Below are 24,516 nucleotides of genomic sequence, written 5' to 3'. Positions count from 1 at the left end.
CATCTACTTCGTCAGTTGTACGGTGAACGCCCGATTTTTCGGACTCCCTAGAGGACACGAAAACGTCCGAAACATCGGGCGGTTCGATAAAATGAATGCGTCCTTTATTGCCGTTAAGGGTTCAAATCGTTACAGGCACATCTGAAAAGGCCTACCAGTACACTCATTAGGCATATCAGTGCTTATACTGTGACAGGAGATGGCGTGTGAACTCGTGTATAGTTGAGGAATAGATACTGTGTCCCGTGACAATTGCCGTCTCAAGCTTATGCCTCACCGCGTAACGATCTTGTACTGAGGCGAAGCTGACTTTCGGGAACCGGCATTATGCAACACGCCGTGCTTTCCGAGCTTCGAAGCCAATCGCGAGGACCACATAGGTGGAGTCGGTGCCGTTGCTTACAGCGGCGAATTCTTTCAATGAAAAATACGGCGCCGAACGGCGAGAAGCTTAACAGCGAACGTCGAAGAAGCTAGGCCGAGCGTTTACCGCGGTGGTGGCTAGGGCTGCCAGCGGATCCGCGTGTGAGCGCCGGTTCGGGGCGGCGAGGTAATCAAACCGGCGGCACTGGTGGATTTGATTTTTGCCGTTTCGCACCTGCGGTCACGGCAAAAAGTCTAAAATCGGTCGGAGAAGGGCTGTTGCGTCCGACATTTAAGACGTTCTTAAACACTGACTTTATGGGGTACGTGGTGGTGCCGCAAAACCGTTCGAATTATCGGGCGTCCGGAAAGTCGGTTGTTGACTGTACGCTGGCAACTCCTACAACCGACGACACGCCGTCAAAAGACGGTTCGTTACGATCCCTCTCTGTTACGCGAGTCAGCATTACCCCGACTTTCGTTCCCTTTCAATAAAATTAAAGCCAATTTTCCCTGATAGAAGCATAAATTCTCCGAGCTTTCCTTGAGTATTTCCAGACTATTTAATATCCCTGAGCATTCCCGGTTTTTCCAGTTGGTAAACACCCTGCAGATATTGTAAATAAACCCAGTACTCCTCATTCTCAATGGGAGCATATGTTCCTCCCTTCAACAGCGTCCTTAGCGTGGATGAGTCGGATGACGGTATGGGCCAGCTACCCTTATTGACATCATGATCAGCCTGGTTACGCCCACTGCGGGGCAAAGGCCTCTCCCATACCTCTCCAACTACTCCGGTCATGTACTAATTGTGGCCATGTCGTCCCTGCAAACTTCCCAATGTCATCCGCCCACCTTTCTGCCGCCCCCTGCTACGCTTCCCTTCCCTTGGAATCCAGTTCGTATCCCCTTAATGACCATCGGTTATCTTCCCTCCTCATTACATGTCCTGCCCATGCCCATTTCTTTTTCTTGATTTCAACCAAGATGTCATTAACCCGCGTTTCCCCCTTTGCATAGCTCCCAAGGCGTTCTTTACTTCTTCCGGCGTTACTTGTGGGATTTCGAATTCCTCTAGACTATTCTCTCTCACATTATCGTCGTGGGTGCTACTGGTACTGTATAAATCTCTATAGAACTCCTCAGCCACTTGAAATATTTCATCCATATTAGTAACAATATTGCCGGCTTTCTCTCTTAACGCATACATCTGATTCTTGCCTATTCGTAGTTTCTTCTTCACTGCTTTTAGGCTTCCTCCGTTTCTGAGAGCATGTTCAATTCTATCCATACTATAGTTCCTTTTGTCAGCTGTCTTATGCTTGTTGATTAACTTAGAAAGTTCTGCCAGTTCTATTCTAGCTGTAGGGTTAGAGGCTTTCATACATAGGCGTTTCTTGATCAGATCTTTCGTCTCCTGCGATAGCTTACTGGTATCCTGTCTAGTGGAGTTACCACCGACTTCTATTTCACACTCCTTAATGATGCCCATAAGATTGTCGTTCATGCTTCAACACTAAAATCCTCTTCCTGAGTTAAAGCGGAATACCTGTTCTGTAGCTTGATCCGGAATTCCTCTAGTTTCCCTCTTACCGCTTATTGATTGCCTTCTGATGTACCAGTTTCTTCCGTTCCCTCCTCAAGTCTAGGCTAATTCGAGTTCTAACTATCCTATGGTCACTGCAGCGCACCTTGCCGAGCACGTTCACATCTTGTATGATGCCAGGGTTAGCGCACAGTATGAAGTCTACTTCATCTCTAGCCTCGCCATTTGGGCTCCTCCACGTCCACTTTCGGCTAACCCGCTTGCGTAAGAAGGTATTCATTATCCGCATATTATTCTGTTCTGCAAATTCTACTAATAACTCTCCCCTGCTATTCCTAGAGACTATGCCATATTCCCCCACTGACTTGTCTCCAGCCTGCTTCTTGTCTACCTTGGCATTGAAGTCGTTTTGACTTTACCCATTGCCGATTTCACGTCTTCATAAAAGCTTTCGACTTCCTGGTCATCATGACTGGATGTAGCGGCATAGACCTGCACAACCTTCAATTTGTTCCCCTTATTAAGTTTCACAACAAGACCTGCCACCCTCTCATTAATGCTATAGAATTCCTGTACGTTACCAGCTATATCCTTATTAATCAGGAATCCGACTCCAAGTTATCATCTCTCCGCTAAGCTCCGGTAGCACAGTACGTGCCCGCTTTTTAGCACTGTATGTGCTTCTTTTGTCCTCCTAACCTCACCGAGCCCTATTATATCCCATTAACTACCCTCTAATTCCTCCAATAACACTGCTAGACTCGCCTCACTAGATAACGTTCTAACGTTAAACGTTGCCAGGTTCAAATTCCGATGGCGGCCTGTCCAGAGCCAGGGATTCTTAGCACCCTCTGCTGCGTCACAGATCTGACCGCCGCCATGGTCAGTTGCTTCGCGGCTGCTGGGGACTGAGGGCCGGGGTTTGATCGTTGTATTCCTATAGGAGGTTGTGGCCAAGTACTGCACCAGGGTGGCCAATCCTGCTCTGGTGAGAGAGTGCGTTACTGGTTCTGGTCACCGGGCTCAGGCCGCACTCCAGGCCTGTTTATGCAATTTTATCAACATGCAGATTCTGTTTGTTTTTTTCCCCTGTGGAAAATTGCGCAGCACTGGGATTTGAACCACAGTCCTCTTGTACGCGAGGCAGATCCTCTACCGCCCCCGCAGGAGTTGTACGCCTCATTTAACCTATTGTGGTGCTTTCTTTGATCAGTCAAGGTGGACCAATCTGAGCTCGGTTAAACCGCAGAGATGGCACTCAACTGGAGAAAAATGGTATTTATGACCTGTATGTGTGGCCATACATAATAGAGGAGATTTTTTTCTTTAGGGGTCCCATACAGCGATAAACTAAAAGAAAAGAAATATTAAAAAGGGGGGAAGAAAAAAAAGGAAGGAAAGCAAAGAAAAAGGAAGAGAAAAGAGGATTTGAACTCGTGACCCTTGGATGTTGCCTGGAGAGATAGCTCAGTCGGTTGGTCCGTCAGGCCCCAGGTTACATTGAAGCGCCATATCTCCTGTCCAGAGCCTCGTACTTACATGGAAAGAGGCTGATCTTGTCCGCAATAGTTGTTCTGAGTGGTTGGAAGGCATATGCACGTGAAAAACTTCCTTAATAAATTTAGAGACTTGAGAAAAAGCTTCGTTAACAACCGATAACATGGCAATCAGCACTCAAATACGGCAAGAGGAATTATTGAGACATGGAAAATTTCCTTGAACTAAGTCTGGTTTGCGAGAGAAATGCTTCTAAGTATGGGACATATTAAAATATGAGGGAATATAAGATATTCTCCACGCTCACCGAGAGGATCGCGTCCGCATGAGACTACACCAGGCACCTTAATGAGGCATGGAGCTCTGTGGTCGGAACAAAGCCCCTTTTTCAGCCAGCCAGGCGCAGATCACGTGCGTTCCGATCTCCCAAGGATGCGTGGACATTGTGTAGTTTGAATCGAGTATATATATACACACAGAAATTATCAGTCATGGCACTCGTAGTACAGCCCCCTGCGCCGTTCTCTTTCGAAAGTAGTCATATTAGAGTTATTATAATTAGGTAAAGGTATTTCGCTCTCGTGAGCAGCAATCCTTGAGATAGTTACTCGGGCTAGCTTCCCACGCTAAGCGTACCGCACTCGCCACGCACCTACTTAAACTTTTCCTAGTCTCCTGAGCCGCTCGAGTCCGCTCGATTCAAACTACACAATTGACATGCCCGACACCAACTCTTACAGTATTTGTAAACTACGTCGCATATTTTTTTTGCCAGCAATCCGCAACAATGCTTATCATATCACATTTTACCAGCTCCATGTAGGAGGTCAGCTAGAAGTTAGTATGGCTACGTTGGTGAAAGCTGATGGCATGGTCCAACAAAGCACCATGTGTGAGAGTCCAGGAGAGGCTGCATGAACAGGGCATTGGTGATGAGTCATCAATAAAAACAGCCAGCAAACAGAACCCCCTGTACTGCCAAAGGGTATGAGAACTTTCTTACACAGCTTCACTATCTTTTATGTATCAGTTTATCAGACTGGCATACATCTGCAAAAGATTATTTGTTCATATTTTACAAGCAACGAAGCTGTTAAGTGGAGTTTCACAATGGTTCTTGCGTGGTAGTAGTGTGGTCGGCCTCAAAAGTTAGTCAAAAGACTGCCAGCTAAGCAGCTAAGCAGTGTTTGTACTACTGACAGTAAAAACACACAGCTAGGATGACAATAACAACTTGTGAGCAGTAGGCATATTTACTACAAACACCCTAAACTTTGCCCTTAAAGCGCAGCCTCTGAGAGTCTGCAAAAAGGGTCTTGAACACTTCTGTTCCTTCCTTGGGCAGAGTTGCATGAACCATGGCTCTTCTGTGCTCGTCTGCAAGCCCAAACAACTTGTAGACCAAGAACTGCAATGTCTTCTGTAAAATGAAACAGAAACAATGTGGATGAACCTTCTACAGTGGTCAAAGGGCATGTGTTTTTATGCTGCCACAGCATTAAAAATAGATAATAAAAGTAAAAGAAAAGTAAATCAGTGCACACTATTTGCTTATTCAGTGAAGTAAATGCTCATTCCTAGGTCTTAGCGGCAGTGTTGCCAACTAGAAGTAAAACAAACCTGCTTGTCGAGACCCCAAAAATCCCCGATACGAGCACCTAAAACCGCTAAAATCCAGCTAAATGCAGACTACAATGAGAACCACGTTCAAAACATATTTTATTGCGTCACCATAGAACACAGTAGAAAAAAAAAAATGCATTGGGCAGAAAGGTTTGCTTTTTCTGACAAAATATAAAAATTATCAATATATTAGTCAGTGCTCTTTTGTGTGACTGTGAAGTGCGGAAACATATTGCAGGACTAAAGTAAGAAAAGATGCTTCCGTGAGCTACAATTACTGGCCAGAAATTAGGTTGAACTACTGGGTAATGATTCAAATTGTAGAAGAATGTTCTCCGTTTCATCTTGGTACGTCACACATCATCTATGTGTATTTGTTTGCTGGCGTGGCTGGGTCTACGTTTGGTGCCATTGCTGACCCCATAGACCTCCATCATGCCAATCTTGCAAACAATCTGCTCGCACAGGTGCAACTGAAGCAGCCTTTATCAATGTTCTGGCGGCCAGCCCGCACATGACGTTTGTCATTTCAGTGGACATTCCTGTTGCCTAACTTAGATTTAATCACATTCAGCTGGCTAAAAATATGCTCAACATCCACATTTAAGCCCGGCAACAACAGAACTATTAAAGCGAAATTAGTCCATTTTTAGACGTATAATTCACTGGAGCCATTTCACGAGGCTAAATCCCCTAAAGTGGGTCTTCAAAAATGGCTAAGAGTGAAACTGCTGCAAACTGCTGAAACTGCTAGAGGAGGCATGAACATGGAGTGCTATTCTGGACATTGTCAAATTCTGTAATGGCGATATTTTGAGCCAACTAGAGAGTAGCAGCCCCCTGAGTCTGCTTTGCGCCAATCAGAGCTGACTAGATGACAAATTCGATAATATGGCAGAACTTCAGGTGCTATTCTGAACATTGCCAGATTCCACCATGGCCTCTTGATTGGTTCACAATGCAGCCATTATAAAATTTCGCAATATGGCAGAATTTGTCGATGTCCAGAATAGCACCCAAAAATAGCAGCCATGGAGGAAGGAATGCAAAACACACTGATTGTGGATGATGATCATAATTCCCTCTTACTTCCAAAGGGATATGGATAAGCTGTAAGTTTGCGACAGGTGAAGCACAAATTACATATTGTCGAAAAAGAAGCACAAATTACTGCTTAAAAAGAAGCCAACATTACACACACACACACACACACACACACACACACACACACACACACACACACACACACACACACACACACACACACACACACACACACACACACACACACAAAAAAAAAAAGCACCGCCCGCGAGTGAAAAACATTTTCCTGCTAAGCAGTGATAAAACCACTAAATTTAGTGGGAAGACTGCTAAACAAGCAACACTGCTTAGTAGACACACAACCTGTAATGGATGCATATGTTCATTACACAGAACTTTTACTGTTTGTCACAAAATTATACATTTTTCTCCTCATCATCATTCATCGCTAGTGGACTCTCTTTAAACGGAACCTCAAAGGATCAGGGACATTGATTCCTTTTACCAGGAGTTCCATTTACTGAGAGACACAGCTGAATACAATTGCATGAATACAAAACCAACCAACCATGAGGATGGTGTTCCGTTTAAGAGGCAGTTATGGTTAAGCAATTTTAATTTATCGAGATTCCACTGTACTTTCACTTCCCTTCCTTCTTCCCCAGTGCAGAGCAGCAGACTAGAGTGAACAAACTCAGGCCGACCTCTCTGCCTTTCCCATATATAAAATCTCTCTTTTAAACTACTGCTAACTAGAAGGTGCAAGATGTTGCCGGTGATGGTCATGATGTTTCCAACAGTAAATCCATGAGAACATGGAAACAAAGATCGACAATTAAAATTAGTGCCTCCTCGCGTCAAGTTCAGTCACATTATTTTGATACTGCACTAAGCCTAAAGGAGGAAAGAAAACCCCATTTGGTGCTGTACAGATAAGAGCGAGTCATGTTTGACAGTTAAGCACTTAATTCGCTGGGTTGTCCGCAGTTAGGATAAACACTTTATCAGGATAGGCAATGCAACACTTATTATATTTTACAGGAAAAAAAGCTGACATGTTTCAGGCAGACATCTCCATCTTCAAAACTCTCCATTTAGTCAGAATCGCACGGCAAGCCATTCCGGGAAGCTTACTCCCGGAATGTTCACTTATTAAGAAAAAGTGCATTTTCGTACCATCTGCAAGTGGCTGTAAAAAGCTGCATGCAGTGTACTACCATGCATGCGCATTGCTGGACCAAAGCACATCGCATATGCATCACCCAGAGTACAGATAAAATTTGCCCCATATTTTGTCTGTTATGGCCGAGTCTGTTAAAAGCAGAGTTTGTTGCAGGAATAATATAGGCAAAACAAGCTGAATGAGAATAACAGTTAATTATATCCGAAAGTATGTTATATGCAGAGCCTTTGTAATGGGCATGGACTCTATGCACTCTGCTTTCTTGCACTCCTCTCTTACTCTTTCTCTTTTACTTGCACCTGTCATATATACACACGCTCTGACCCCCCGTTCCCCCCCCCCTTCCGACAGACACGTTAAGGGCGATAGCAGCAGCAGCAGTGGGAAAGTTGAAGGAAGAGGCAAAAAAACCTTCGCTTTAAAAATTGCCCCTCAATGAAACACATTGAAAAACTGAGGACGTTTGACTCGAAACTCAAGAATGTTCCCCCATGCATTTGAGGCCTCACAACCTCGGTCCAAGTAAATGTAGCCATTATGAGTGGGAATTGAAGCTGCAAACTGGTTCTCACTAGCAGAAAACCATTGACACAGCACCATCACTTAGTATGAATATGCCAAAAGTAACAACGAATACCTCAAGCATGACATATGCTACATAAACAAATACCACTATTTGAAATGTGACTGCATTGCAAGCTTCCAGAGACCCGTGGTGCTCTTGTACAAGGGCCTGCTGTGCATGGCACAAATGACCAAGCATATGCACTCAGTAAATTTTCAAAAAAAAAAAAAAAAAACTATTCAACAAGGAAGTGAAACACTTGGGGTTGCACAAATGTGATCGCATGCCAAGGAGTCAATTCTGCTCCCAGTAAGGACATTACATATGCCTTTTCTTGACAATATGGTTAATGTGTGCTATCATGCTCAAGACTGGACTGTGGCATGCACAAACTACTGCCAAGAAAGCAGGTGCCTGCCTCCATAAAAAGGTATTACACAATTTAAATTATAGTATTGCCGGACTCTACACATGACACTGACCTTTACTGGAGGATGCAAAACGGTGTTTATTGACTCCAAGATATAGTCCGATATGAGAAATCCACCCATTTTAGAAAACTCCTTCTTGTGTGAGGCTATCTCGCCAACCAATCTGGAAGGAATGCAAGTGTTTGTTTTAGGCATCAGTATAGCATGAACCATATCAAGCTGTAAAAACAGCTTTACTCTCTCCTATGCAAAGTACTAAAATTAAAGGCAGCAGCTAATCATGCTTTGCATGATCACCTTCCAGTTCTGTTGTTTTTAAAGCTGTAGGAGAATTGGGGCAAACAGTGTGGTTCGGTAATATTACAAGTACTAAGAGCATTAATATGCCATTATGAAATAAAAGCAATGAGTATGCAATTGATGAAACAATGGTAAATTTTATACCCCCAATTCTTCATTGCATTCAAGCATGACTTCAACATGTGAAAAGATGACAGTATGTTTCCCAATGATCCACTTTTCACACATAGCAACATTGGTGCTGAAGCTGCCATTCAACATTGTAAAAGAATTGCTTCGGAGCAAAAAGGAGAAAAAAAGTACTGGAAGCTTAAATAGCCAATTAGCACATGCTTTCACTTTAGTACAGACCTGTCCAGTTATGTTTCAATGAACAGCAGAGCAAAATATTACCACGATAACAAAAAAAAAAGAAAGAACTCAAGAAAGAAAGAAGGAAGTTCAGTTCTCAGGAAGTTTGGTATAAGATAACCACTGCTGACTGGCTCTTGAAATGGTTCACCAGTTCAGGCACATTACTTCAGCAATCGAGGTTACTGCTCAAACTCAAGTAGTACTAAGTTTAATTTTTTCTTACTTACTTTCTTTCTACAATGTGCTTTATGATTCCATAGTGTATTGACAGTGTCACAAGGGAAACCAACATAGGAGTCAATGTGGGATCCCAGGAAAGAACTGGTGCAAGTGACATCTAACACCCTGTTGTAATCATAGGGAAATAATAAATAAAGAAATTATGGGGTTTCACGTGCCAAAACCACCATCTGATTATGAGACACGCCGTAGTGGGGGACTCTGGATTAATTTGGACCCCCTGGGGTTCTTTAACATGCATCTAAATCTAAGTACACAGGTGCTTTCTGCATTTCGCCCCCATCGAAATGCGGCCGCCGTGGCCAGGATTCGATCTCGCGACCTTGTGCTAAGCAGCCCAATGCCACAACCACTAAGCAACTTTATTAACGAGCAGCAACTCGATACAGGTAACCTCATTTGCATGGGCGATTTTAATGCTCCCGGCATTCATTGGCATACGAACGCAGTGATGGCGTAGGCGTACAGCATCCGCCTCAAGTGCAAGAGGACCGTGGTTCAAATCCTGGTGCCGTGCAATTTCCCACCACATTAAAAAAAAGAATCCGTGTGTTGATAAAATTGCATAAACAGGCCTTGAGTGCGGCCTGATCCCAGTGACCAGAACTGGTAACGCACTCCCTCACCAGAGCAGGATTGGCCACCCTTGTGCAGTACTTGTCCACAACGTCCTATATAAATACAACAATCAAACCTTGGCCCTCAGTCCCCAGCCGCTGAGAAGCAGCTGTGAAGCAACTGACCACGTCGGCGGTCAGACCTGTGATGCAGCAGAGGGTGCTAAGAATCTCTGGATCTGGACAGGCCGTCATTGGATCCTGAACCTGGCAAAGTTTAACGCTGGAATGTTATCTAGTGAGGCGAGTCTAGCAGTGCTATTGGAGGAATTAGCAGGCATTAAATGGGATATAATAGGGCTCAGTGAGGTTAGGAGGACAAACGAAGCATATACAGTGCTAAAAAGCGGGCACGTCCTGTGCTACCGGGGCTTAGCGGAGAGACAAGAACTAGGAGCCGGATTCCTGATTAATAAGGATGTAGCTGGTAACATACAGGAACTCTATAGCCTTAGCGAGAGGGTGGCAGGTCTTATTGTGAAACTTAATAAGAGATACAAAATTGAAGGTTGCACAGGTCTACGCGCCTACATCCAGTCATGATGGCCAGCAAGTTGAAAGCTTCTTTGAAGACGTGGAATCGGCAATGGGTAAAGTGAAAACAAAATACACTATACTGATGGGCAGCCTCAATGCCAGGGAAGGCGAGAAGCAGGCTGGAGACAAGTCAGTGGGGGAATATGGCATAGGTTATAGGAATAGCAGGGGAGAGTTATTAATAGTGTTTGCAGAACGGAATAAATTGTGGATAATGAATACCTTCTTTTGCAAGCAGGATAACCGAAAGTGGACATGGAAGAGCCCTAATGGCGAGTCTAGAAATGAAATATAACTCATACTCTGCGCTAACCCTGGCATGATACAAGATGTGGACGTGCTCGGCAAGGGGCACTGCAGTGATCATAGGATGGTAAGATCTCGAATTAGCCTATGCTTGAGGGGAGAACGGAAGAAACTGGTACATAAGAAGCTGATCAATGAGTTAGCGGTAAGAGGGAAAATTGAAAATTCCAGATCAAGCTACAGAACAGGTATCTGGCTTTAACTCAGGAAGAGGACCTTAGTGTTGAAGCAATGAATGACAATCTTATGGGCATCATTAAGGAGTATGCAATAGAAGTCAGTGGTAACTTTGTTAGACAGGATACCGGTAAGCTATCGCAGGGGACGAAAGATCTGATTAAGAAACGCCAATGTATGAAAACCTCTAACCGTACAGCTAGAATAGAACTGGCAGAACTTTCCAAGTTAATCGACAAGAGTAAGATAGTTGACATGGGAAACTGCCCCAAATTGACATCACCGTTAACAGCACACTGTGCCCCCTCACCGCCATGGAGGCCGGAGTACTGAACCTTCTCCTAAACCTGGACACAAAAAAAAAGGGCCTGGCCCAGATAAAATACCTAACACTTTCTTGAAACGATATGCAGAATGGATGACGAAGTACCTTTGTATGATATTTAACAAATCATTATCATCATCTGTTCTTCCACAGGATTGGAAATCTGCAAAAGTTCTCCCAATACATAAGTCAGGCTGCAAAGACGACCCGTCCAACTTTCGGCCGATTACGCTTACGAGTACCGTGTGCAAACTTCTAGAACGCATCATACTAAAACATAAAACTGTTTTCTTAGAAAAGGAGAGTATCACATCACCATATCAACATGGCTTTCGCAGAGGCCTTTCTACAATCACTCAACTACTGGAACTAACCCACGACATATCATTTAATATCGACCAACAAAGACAAACCGACCTCATCCTACTTGATTTCTCGAAGGCATTTGATCGGGTATCACACAAAAAGCTCATAAGGAAACTTGAGATTACATTAGGTACAGGCCCCATAATTGACTGGATTTGCGACTATCTTACTAACCGTACCCAATTTGTGAAAGTGAACGGACAGATTTCCCAGACAGCCCAGGTAACATCGGGAGTCTCCCAAGGAAGCGTTCTGGCTCCTCTTTTATTTCTAATTTTTATTAATGACCTACCAACAAAAATCACAGGAAACATTAGGCTATTTGGAGACGACTGCATTCTTTATCGAAATATTAACTCGCATGATGACCACATAACATTAAACAACGACTTGAAAGCTGTGTCTAACTGGTCTGCCCACTGGCGAATGACTATCGATACTAAGAAATCTGCTGTTCTTTCAATCACCAGAAAAAAAAGTAACTCGAGCTTTACGTATACCGTTAACAACGTGCCACTAATACGAGTTCATGAACACAAGTACCTCGGATTAACGTTAACACATGACTTCAGATGGAACTCCCACATAAATAATGTTACAGCAACTGCAATGAAACGCCTTTTCTTTCTTAGAAGACACCTCCGACTAGCACCACCCGATACAAAACTTCTGGCTTACAAAACTTTCGTCAGGTCAGTCCTTGAGTACGCAAATGTTATCTGGTTCCCATACACTAAACAACTAATTAAAAAACTAGAAGGTGTACAAAGGAAAGCTCTACGGTATATATACAATAAACATAAATTAACAGACTCGCCCACCGAACTACTTAACAAAGCCGGAATCCTAACAGTACAAAACCGAGCTGTACTAGCCCGTTCTAAACTTATGTACCAGCTCTTACACAACAAGCTTAATATTGATACCTCTAGATACATCTCCAGAAATGAAACACGGCCAACGCGGCATAAAAACACACAAACACTCAATGAGCATTCTTTTCATACCGATTGCTTTAAGAATACATTCTTTCCTTAAGCGATAAGAGAGTGGAATAAACTGAGTGAATCCATTAGTAACAGCCCCTCATTAGATACATTTGCTAATTCAGTGGAAGAACATCTCCTTGCCTTACAGCTCTGAATTACATACTCAGGTTTATTACCGATCTTCATAGCCTAACACTTTAATCTATGAGTGTTCTTTCTGTATGATGCATCATATGCATGACTGCATCCTGTTTGTCATGTTCATTAGGTATTTTATATCACATGTGTTTCCAGGTGTTTTTTTTTTCTTTTCTTGTTTGGTTTCTTGTTTTCTCAGATTCTTCTTTGTTATAGTATATTGTATCCAAATATTGCATTTGTTATGAACTACTTAATTCTTTTGTTTAGTGAAGCCAAACCCTTTGCAACAACACGTTTATGATTATATAATGTATTTATATTCTCTGTTCGTGAATATTACCATATGTACTTGCCTTGTTATAATCCCAAGAGGGATTGACAGTATGTGAAATAAATAAATAAATAAATAAATAAATAAATAAGGAAGTATAATACGGATGGAATGGAGGAAGTCTAAAAGCAGTGAAGAAGAAACTAGGAATAGGCAAGAATCAGATGTATGCATTAAGAGACAAAGCCAGCAATATCATTACTAATATGGACAAGATAGCTCAAGCGGCTGAGGAGTTCTATAGAGATTTATACAGTACTAGTGAAAGGTAACATTGTGGCCATTTCTAGTTGCGTGTTTGAGGCGCTCTGTAATTTCTATAGCCATGGAATAATCGTGATCGGGATTGAATAGGCAGACGCTGAAGCGAAAACTGCTTTAGATAATGCTTGTGAAGTACGCATTCCGTTCTCACGAACAGACACAAACGCCCTACTTCGTCGCTTAATATGCAACTGTACGTTGGAGCACTGGACCCAACCAGATCGACGACACAAGCGATTACACAAATGGGACCAAGAAATGAAATTTTGTATGCCTCACAAGTTCAAAAGAAGCCACACGAGCATGGTGCACCGGATTTGCCTTGGTGTTGCATTCACCAACCGTTATAGACATACGATAGGTGCCAGTGATACTAGCCCAAAGTGTGAATACTGTGAGGTACCAGAAACACTTCAACATATATTTTGCGCGTGTCCCGTGTATGTGCAAGAATGACAGCAACTTGTCTCTTCCATTGCAACGATCCATAAGAGACCGTCATCAGACGAGTTTCTTTTAGGTCCTTGGCTTAATGCAAACAGCGCAGCCCTGGTAACAAGTGCCGCTATAGCTTTTCTCCAAGCCACTGGGCTGGACGCACGGCTTTAGAGATGCCACAACTCTGTGAATTTGATATATACGCATCTCTTCCTTATAACATCACCATTCATTATCCCTTTCCCTCCCAGTCCCTTTTCCCCAGTGTAGAGCAGCAGGCCAGAGCAAGTTATAGCTCAGGCAGACCTCTCTGCCTTTTTGTAAATAAATTTCTCTCTCTCTACACAGTACTAGTGGCACCCATGACGATAATAGAAGAGGGAATAGCCTAGAGGAATTTGACATCCCACAAGTAACGCCAGAATAAGTAAAGAAAGCCTTAAGAGCTATGCAAAGGGGGAAAGCAGCTGGGGAGGATCAGGTAACAGCAGATGTGTTGAAGGATGGCGGGCAGATTGTTCTAGAAAAACTGGCCACCCTGTATACGCAATGCCTCATGACCTCGAGCGTACTGGAATCTTGGACGAACGGCAGCATAATCTTAATCCATAAGAAAGGGGACGCTAAAGACTTGAAAAATTATAGACCGATCAGCTTATTGTCTGTTGCCTACAAAATATTTGCTAACGTAATCGCAAATAGAATCAGGAGCACCTTAGGCTTCTGTCAACCAAAGGACAAGGCAGGATTTCGTAAGGGCTACTCAACAATAGACCATATTCACACTATCATTCAGGTGATAGAGAAATGTGCGGAATTTTATATATAGCTTTCATTGATTACGAGAAAGCATTTGATTCAGTCGAAACCTCAGCAGTCATGCAGGCATTATGGAATCAGGGTGTAGACAAGCCGTATGTAAGAATACTGAAAGATATCTATGGCAGCTCCACAGCCACCGTAGTCCTCCATAAAGAAAGCAACAAAATCCCACTAAAGAAGGGCATCAGGCAGGGAGATATGATCTCTCCAATGCCATTCACAGCATGTTTACAGGAGGTATTCAGAGACCTGGATAGGGAGAAATTGGGGATAAGAGTTAATGGAGAATACCTTAGTAACTTGCGATTCGCTGATGATATTGCCTTGCTTAGTAACTCAGGGGACCGATTGCAATGCATGCCCACTGACCTGGACAGGCAAAGCAAAAGGGTGGGTCTAAAATTAATCTGCAGAAAACTAAAGTAAAATTTAACAGTCTCAGAAGAGAACCGCAATTTACGATAGGTAGCGAGGTACTGGAAGTGGTAAGGGAATACATCTACTTAGGGCAGGTAGTGACGGTGGATCCGGATCATGAGATGGAAATAATCGGAAGAATAAGAATGGGTTGGGGTGCGTTTGGCAGGCATTCTCAGATCATGAACAGCAGGTTGCCATTATCCCTCAAGAGAAAAGTGTATAATAGAGCTGTGTCTTACCAGTACTCCCCTACGGGGCAGAAACCTGGAGGCTTACGAAAAGGGTTCTACCTAAATTGAGGACGACGCAATGAGCTATGGAAAGAAGAATGATGGGTGTATTGTTAAGGGATAAGAAGAGAGCAGATTGGGTGAGGGAACAAGGGCATGGGCACGACATGTAATGAGGAGGGAAGATAACCGACGGTCATTAAGGGTCACGGACTGGATTCGAAGAGAAGGGAAGCGTAGCAGGGGGCGGCAGAAAGTTAGGTGGGCGGATGAGATTAAGAAGTTTGCAGGGACAACATGGCCACAATTAGCACATGACCGGGGTAGTTGGAGAAGTAGGGGAGAGGCTTCTGCCCTGCAGAGGGCGTATCATTGGCCTAGACTTCCATAAATAGAGAACTAGTAGCATTTTCCCTTTTGTTCAACCTTGATGTGATTACCAATGTACCTACACAATTTGGTCTTTATTAGTTCTAGCATTGTTGCAAAGGGCTACAGATATGACGTCATCAAGGGAATTTCTGACCACTAGGCTGTTCTTGTCTCATTAAATTTCTTGATTACTAAACACAATTTTGTTTTCTCCAAATTTCCTGATTTTAATCGCGCTGATGATATCTCAATAGTAGGCAGTCTATCAGGTGGTTTTGACGAACTTGTTACACTAAGTTCTACTTGTGATGTTAATGCGTTGGTTAGTTATTTCGAAGGCTTGGTTAAAAATGTATTCAGTGTTTCATTCCATTAAAAACAAAGAAGAAGAATTTGAAAATTCCCTGGATGACGTGAGATATATTACACCTAACATGGCGTGTTAATAGGCTAAGGTGTAAGAGGCGCTCAAACAATTATGCAGCCATGCTAAGTTTCATTAAAGCTAAAGAGGAGCTTAGACTGAGAATTAACTCGGCTAAGGGTTTTTTTTTCTGTGTGCAGCTGAAGTACCTACTAAAAATCAACCCACATAAATTCGGGTTGTCTGTTTTACCACGTGATATGATAGCTAGTTCTATGGTGATTAACAATGTTTCTACTAATGATCCATTTTATATGTCAAATGCATTTAATGAGTATTTCCAATCCGTTTTCACTCTTGACAACAATGTCAAATAACCAGACACCATTGCTCGTAGTAACATGTCCATCAGCGACATTAATGTTACTGAAGAAGGTGTGTTGAATTTAATTTTGAAACTTGATATTAAAGAATCTGTTGGCCCAGACAAATTTCCTAACTTGTTCTTGGTATGGTACTCATTATGGACCTGCCGTTACCTTACTGTCATATTTCGCAAGTCCCTGGCATCCTCTACAGTACCCTCACCCTGGAAAATGGCTCAAGTTCTTCTTTTATTCAAGACTGGTGACAGACACATTATATCTAATTATAGACCGATTTCTTTAACCTATCATTCATGCAAAATGTTAGAGCACATTATTTACAAACACATTATGGAATACCTAATACCGTGCTGTACATTACTATCTAATGTACAGCACCGATTCAGATGTGGATTCAGCACATTAACACAGCTAAGTGAAATTACACATGACATTTGTATTAACCTCGATGCGGGAACCAAACTGACGCAATCTTTATTGGTTTTTCAAAAGCATTCGATAATGTGATTCATAAAAAAATTGATGTATAAACTTGACGCCATCCTTAACAATCCCCGCCTTCTCAGCTTGATTTCTAGTTTTCTTTCCCATCAATCTCAATTTGTGTCCTTTAACCGAGCTGATTCCAGGGTCGCAGAGGTACCTTCGGGAGTGCCACGAGGTTCATTGTTGGGTTCGTTGATCTTCTTTATCTTTGTAAATGATTTGCCTCGTCGCATAACGTCAAATTTATGTTTGTATGCTGATGACTGCGTATTATATAATAAAATTCCCTGCTTTCACGACCATTTAGAGCTTCAAAAATCACTCTCCGATTTTAACTTTTGGTGCACTACCTGGCAAGTGACAATTGACAACCATAAAACTGTCACTATGACTTTTCACTAACAAAACCACGCCTTCCGTTTTTTTTTACAAGATTGGTAATATTCCGAGCGCTAGTGAATACAAATGCCTTGGCCTTGTTTTCACAACCAGTATGTCTTGGTCCAAACGTATAGATTTAATAACCTCGGCCCCAAGGGATACTAAACTACTGATGTACAAATCTCTAGTCAGACCTTTACTAGAATATGCTTCTCCTGTCTGGAATCCGCACAAGCAATGCGACATTAATCAAATCGAGGCCATCCAAAAGAAAGAGATTCACTTCATATGCTGCAGGTTCGATAGAGATCTTTCACCTTTTGCAGCGCTTCCGTCCCTAGGCTCGCAACCACTTTCAGATCGCCGACGGCAGAATCGCTCAAGTTTCTGCACTGAATTATTAACTCCTCTTGCCGGATTTCATCAGATAATTATCGCACTCCTGCTAAATCCAATACTAATCACCTAACCATTGTGCCTCATTTTACCCCTACAGCCACTTTTAAATAGAGTTTCTTTCCCTGCGTTAATGAATATTGGAATTCTTTGCCTGGTAATACTCGATCTCTGCCTTTAAACTTATTTTTAGCAATTATTTAGTAGGTTGTTATTTTCATTGAGTCTGTATTGTTTATATTGTCTTTGTTATTTGCCATTGTTCTGCTTTTCATACCCACTCCTACAACAGCCCAATAAGGCTGTAGTATTTACAAATAAAAATAAATAAATAAAAACCATGGTGAGTGTAATAACAGAGAGATGGACAAAAACTTCAGAGTGGTGTCACTGTGAATAAGAGTGTCACACAACCTTTCAAGCCACACTATCACCCACGTAATTTACATACAGCGCATAAGTGTGACTCATATGTCCATAATTACCTGCTCTACCAATTTATTGCATTTGAACAAGTCCATCAAAAAAGTTTTGGGGTCCCTTCAAGCTGACATGAATCTACTACGCTATCCAAATCCACAATGTAAGCATTGAGCCAATCAGTGCACATAATTACCAAATAAGTGTATGGAGTAAGTCACATTGATACTGCAGCGTACTCAAAATACCTCTTCTACAGCCCAGCTTAATTAAGTTAACTGGCGCTGGCGCTAAGGCAGCGGGGTGCACATTTTGAGAGATCCAGAGTTCACTGCACATTTTGTGAGACCTTTGCAATTATAAAGCTAAAACAAGAAAGATCCCAGTGTAGCCTGTGTGCTCACCTTTCCAAGGAAAGTGCACACAGGTGCAGCTGATAGGCCACAACTGGGTCACTTTTCAAGTGCTCAGATCCACCCACTTTGATGATGCTCTTGAGAAGGTGTGAATGTCATTGAGGCAGTCAAGGCAAAAACTGGAAGATTCTTAGGGAATGAGAGTCAAGCAGTACCAATTTCCTTTACCCAGTTTTGCAAAAATAACTGACAAAAGAAAACATGGGAATAAAGGGACAAATCTTAAGCAATGAAAGAGCAGGAGAGCGAAAGACACACACATATAGACTTTCAGCCAAACTCGTCACAGGTCTAATTGTTTACCTCACTCAGCAGTAATTTCTGACTCCAGAATGCTATAATGTCTTTCACACTGCCACTTTGAACAGATCCATCACCATACCATATTTTGTTTCTTCTGCAAGAGCACAATTATCTTTAGGTTATGACCATGGCTATCAGGCTGTAAGCGAGTATCACTAGGCATACAAAAATACGAATGAAAAGACGTCTACAACATATTTGGACCAAATACATCCACAGTATGCTAATTCCTGAGCACCTGATACCAAAAAATGTTAGAGGGAGGACAGAAAGGAAAAATTCCAACAGAATCCATCTACGATGATTGTTTATGATATGCGAGAGCATCTGCACGACACACACACATACACACACATTATTCAACCTACATTAAATCCTTTTTCACTTCATCTGCTGTGCCCAAGACAGCTCTCATGGGATGGTGTGCTGAAGTTTGATGTGTACGTAAGCAGTTTGAAATGTTGTGCAGTAGAACCTCCTTCACAGGTTTTGGAAAAAATAACGGGAAAAGCTTACTAACTGCGAAAACATAAAATTCAATGTCGTTAAATAAGTCGACAGACTCAAGTGTAGGTGAAATGTATGTAAAATGAAGCATTGCGCGAATCGTTGCATCACGAGATGCTGACGCGTGTCATGCTCGTGGGGCCCAAGCAACCCGAGACGCACATTGTTGTGGCTTTGGTAAGCTTACGTTTGTGCTCCCCAAATTTGGGTTGGGTCAGCAGCTTCTTCGAGCAGGGTGTTCTGGCTGGAAGTTTTGATGTGTTTGCCCACTCAATGCGGCGAACTGTTGCAGCACAATATGCCAATGTGCGCTGATCTGGTGTGGTCCAAGATGCCAACACGTGTCGAGATGGTGGGGCCCAAGCAACCTGAGATGCACATTGTCATTTCCTTGTTGCATAGTGTTTTAAGGCGATGGGAAACCAAAACAAAATCGAGCCCCCCTGGTGGGCAGTGCCGGAATATGATGCCTACGATGCAGCCAGAGTGAAACAAGATGCTCACTTCATGCCGCCTACAGCAGGACATGGCGGTGCATTTGGGTTATCGCCTATTAAACGCGTGCAGTGTGCTTCGCACGGCACTACACTCCACGTGCTGTGAAACAGATTGGTGAAGATGCTTATCAGAATAGGGCTGGCGGCGACAGCTGTGAATGCAGCAAGTGACAACCCACCAAACTAAGTGTGCACCAGCATTACCACGTGAGACGGACGGGCGAGTATTGTGGGGAAGCTGCTGCTGTGGGTGGCTACTGTTATGAACCGTGTGCACCTAGCACGTCTCCTTGTTTACGTGTGGTCTAGCAGCCGGAAAACGTATGATACATACTATCATAGCTTGGTGATGTACTGAACACTCGTACTGAAAGATCGTGATTTCTGGGAACATATGAACTGGTAAAAAAGAAGCGCAACCTTATTATGTCTTTTCTTGCGCTGTCGATTGCAAATGCTGGTGCCAGAAAATCATACGTAACAGGATTGTTTGAACAAGGTTCCACTGTATACCCCTCATAAATACAAAATCTGGCACTACATGTACTTGAGGTCGGTATTTGAAATTTTTGAAACTATTTGTTTCTTCGTCTTTTGATACATCTGATATGGGTCCGAACATGTGTCGAGTGATGTGAATGATCATACAATGCGAGTGCTATCGAGAGACCTGGCATCGCTGTTAACATGGCCTCGAGGATAGTTACTCGCTTAGCATGCTCTAAGCCTGGGTTCGATTCCTTGCACAGCACTAAATTTTCATAATTTATTTCTTAGACAGTCATTGTTTCGAGGCCAGATAGATACTGAGCCAACTAAGCAAAATTATTGGGAATAGGCAAACAATTTTCTCATATTTAAAAAGGATATGGGAAATGCAGCTTTGGTAGGCCACTGTGCAACCGACAACCATCACTATCCTCTTGCTGAGAAAGATGCTCAGCAGCCTAGAAGCAGCCATCACAGACTGGCAGAAATGTTCCTGGCTTCTGCTCCACAGATGCAGAAGGTTGAGGCTGCTCAGGGACTGCAGGATCACCACACCACCTCGATGGGAGAGAACAACCTGGAAGAGAAAAGTTAAATAAGTGCAACAGTAAATCGGTTCAGACTGGCAAATTAATTCTTCAAAATCACATCTTCTTTCATTTGGTGAAAAAAAGAAAGGTAAATAATACTACAGCAAATAAGGCCAAACTTTCTTTTCTTGAATTTCACACCAGAAACACGGTGCCGGTACGCCAGTGTGATGTCACAAATTTATTTGCTTTCTCACATTTGGGCTTTGAAGAGCAGATAACTGGGCAAGCCTCAGTGCTGATGACCAGCGTAAGTTGGTGAACAGGGCAAGGCAGGCGGCCAGGTCGCATGGCTTCCGGGACTGAGGTGGCCACCCTCATGGAAGGCGGCCTAACAACCTCGTCTGCTCTCAACAAAGTTCATTCATCATTATCATTGCCACTAAGAAATGAAATTTACAGGTAATAGGTAATCTAACGTGCTAGTTGCAAATGTGCTGCTAGATTTTCTGTATGTAATGGAGAAAATATGTTATGCAATGTTTTCTGTTCGAAATTTTTGGGATGACTGACAAAAAATGCTTTACAGTAACAAATCTAAAACTTCTGTGATCATATTCCTGAATACTCAAGGGGTGCAATAGGCACTGTTTCATGTTTCTACCTCTATGTTCTCCTAAGTTATGAATGTTAGAAGTTGCAACTTGAAATAGGAATTATTCTCTCTCTTATTCTTCAAAATTTCAGAAAGCTGAAGGGCACATTAACATGGCATTTTAGACTTACTACACTCTTTGGAAGCCTCAGTATAATATAAAAAAAAAGAAAGTGATTAAATTAGGATGATTAGGAGAGTAACTATGCCTCTTAGAGTATTGCTGACGACCAATACGAGTTATTTTATAAGTGGAGAAAACTAATTACCATATGAGAAAAGCATTTTATTCTCCTATATGCAGAAAATTTGCAGAAAACAGGCCAGAAAAGACGCTTTTTCAAACAAGACCAATATGACCTGGCTCTGATAAATGATTTCGGAATGGTGAATGGCAAAATAGGTAATTTTAAGTGCTTTCACAGGTAAAACTGAGCATATCGTAGGGTAAGAACATTGCTTTTTTCCTCGCTGACCTCATTGACACATTGTTTAAGCTCTTCTTTCGCTACAGGTTTATGACAGCAGGTTCCCCACAAATTTTAGGCTACAGGATTTCCACCCCATAAGTAGTCCTAAAAAGCATTTACTTCTTCCTTTTCCAAGCACACAGCAGTAAGCAGAAACAAGAGATTATGTGTAAAATGAATTCTTTGAAGCGGCAATTTTTGTAGCAGTTGCTGTATGCAAATCCTTCACTCACTCTTCTCATAGTCAACAGCGTTGAGAAAAACTTGAGAACATATACAACAACCTCTGGATGTTCGGAAATGTCATATATACTCAGGATGACAGCGAAGTACTCGATAATCTGAAAAGAATGCAGAAAGAAAAGAACAGTATTACTAATTGGGTCAAATGCACCTTTCTTTCCTCCACTCTGAAGCTCGTGCTTCCCAATGTTAAGGATGTAACATTGTTAATGTTAACAATGTTAGTGGCCTAGGATGTAAATCCTCGGTCCCTAAATTTTTTAAAATATTTATTCTTTGAGGTATGGTGATAAAAAATTGGACATATGTGTAATATTATGTGCTTACTTTGAATATAAGGTTCATTTTTGTTTGTCTACATTGGTTCAAACTTTACGCAAGCTTCTTTTAATTATCTTCAACACAGATTCGCAAATATCTGTTCCTTAGATTTCACTAAATAGGGTATCAACGGCTTCTGTATGATTCAAGGAAAGCAATAAGACCAACCTTATTGCTCTCCCTTACCTAGAACACGAGTGGCGAGGTATTGAATTTGAAACTTGAAGAAGTGTTTTACTGGTGACTAACTCTGAAGTCCCGCAACTCTTGTTCTAGGTAAGGCACAGCAATAAGGTTGGTCTTATTGCATTCCTTGAATCAAACAGAAGACATTGGTACTCAAATTAACGAAATTTCAGGAACTGATATTTTGCAAGTCTCTGCAAAATATTATTCAAAGGAAGCTCACATAAAGTACAAGAGGAGACAAACAATAATGGACTGAACATTAAAAATAAGCACATAACATTACATATACTATGTACATGTTTTCAGCACCATATTTCAAAGAAAAAAACTTTGTTTTCTAAACCCCACCTCCCCTCTGAAGATTAGCCACACTAAGCACAAGCAATAAGCATTAACAGAATGTGCATTTGGATGAGTTAATCTTGCGCTGTTGCAAGTTTAAGCACTATAAGGGCGACAGTGTACCATCAAATGGCAGCATGAAAAATTGTCAGTACTCCCTTTGCCTTTGTGAATTATTTCAACCACTAGGTCTAGCTTGATTCCTATTAGACAAAATTGCTTTGCCACATGTTCTAAAAGCAATAATGAAACCAGAAACCATTATGCAGTACCATTATATAGCACAGGGAAGTATGAATATGTGCATTACAGTTTTTCCACCTTCACTATCCAAGGAAGAGTAGAGTTTGCAAGTGATCTGTAGCGTGACAGTGGACATGATGATAAAATATGAGCACAGGTTAACCAGTTACGCTTAGCTATAAGCAGAGTTTAGCATGACAATTTTGCCAAGTCACCTGTTGAATTATTTATTGCTTGTCATAGGTTTTAGGGATTTGTTCCTATTCACACTTGTAATCCTTTCTGATGGCTAGAATTTTCCACCCAAAATGGAATATTCATAGAAGCATAACACTTGTCAAAAACACGATGAGGAACTTTGAAACTATACTGTTATAACTGCCGAGAATGAAAATGTGTTTTCTTCAATGATGATAACTAGCTTTCCTTAAACCATATTTTGCAACATTGAAAAAAAGATTAAGCCTTCATTTAATATACCCTAAAGATATTTTAGGTATAGTCCATATATTAACTCAACTGGACTATATTTTTAAGAAGAATCCTTGGACAAATCTTCAGCTCGTCCTGGGTAATGTTTAGACAAGTGACACATCATATTTGATGCTATATTGCAAAGGCTATCAGACTGTTCCATCTGGTCACCATAAATGAGCAACTATCCTTTTGTAATTGTGTGGCAGACATTCATTCAAGCTTTTGGGGTCTGAGGTGCTTTCAGTACCAAAGGACATTTATTACTCCTTCTATACGAGTCAGTCAGCTAACACAAGTATGAACAATAGTTCCTCCATGAGACATACATATTAATCAAGGAAGCTTGACTTGGATACCAAGCAAATAAGGTATGCTTATGCCAGACATTAACATCTAGTAAATAATTTGTGGTTGCAGTCCTGCTAACGAAAAAGCGTCTAAACGATTATGTGTGCTCATGCTAGTGCTGTGTAAGAAAGCTGACTCAGAAGTCTTCTGCAGGTTTACAGACTGCATGGACAAGTGTGCCGTTGGTCCGCATGCACTTACGTCCTGAAGCCAAAGAGAAAGAAGCAAGATCCTCTCAAGACAGTATTACAGTAGAACCTGGACTATACGAATGCCTCAGGACGGCAAAAAAAATTTGTGTTATCTGAAAATTGAATCACCCAAAAACTTCAAAGACCAGAAAATTATTGGCGGGCGCTGCAATGAAATGGCTGACTACTAAATATTTCCAGTTTTTAAAATTCTTTTTTCCGCTATCCTAAACTTATCCATATATCATGGTGAAATATTTGTAAGATGTACTGTATTTACTCGAATCTAACGCGCACTTTTTTCACAATAAAATGGATCCAAAAAGTCGTGTGTGCGTTAGAATCGAGTACAACCCTAAATCTGCGTTACCATATCGCCAT

At 41.9% G+C, this 24,516-nt stretch overlaps 1 protein-coding gene across 2 annotated transcripts in view; it reads right to left on the bottom strand.

Annotated features, from left to right (window-relative positions):
- Positions 1 to 4,557: 4,557 nt before the first annotated feature.
- LOC142582563 (unhealthy ribosome biogenesis protein 2 homolog) overlaps positions 4,558 to 24,516 on the bottom strand; it is a 77,220-nt gene continuing 57,261 nt past the window's right edge. For both annotated transcript variants that reach the window (XM_075692421.1, XM_075692422.1), the window contains 5 exons: positions 22,015 to 22,122; positions 20,509 to 20,703; positions 18,319 to 18,419; positions 8,304 to 8,415; positions 4,558 to 4,826 (listed from right to left, as the gene is read on the bottom strand). In XM_075692421.1, the coding sequence (XP_075548536.1) occupies positions 4,674 to 4,826; positions 8,304 to 8,415; positions 18,319 to 18,419; positions 20,509 to 20,703; positions 22,015 to 22,122 (669 nt within the window). In that variant the 3' untranslated portion in view covers positions 4,558 to 4,673. The remainder of the gene's footprint in view (positions 4,827 to 8,303; positions 8,416 to 18,318; positions 18,420 to 20,508; positions 20,704 to 22,014; positions 22,123 to 24,516) is intronic.

Source organism: Dermacentor variabilis, chromosome 5 (genome assembly GCF_050947875.1).
Source record: "Dermacentor variabilis isolate Ectoservices chromosome 5, ASM5094787v1, whole genome shotgun sequence".
NCBI classification, from domain to species: Eukaryota; Metazoa; Arthropoda; class Arachnida; order Ixodida; family Ixodidae; genus Dermacentor; species Dermacentor variabilis.
This window is presented reverse-complemented; position numbering and strand designations above follow the sequence as displayed.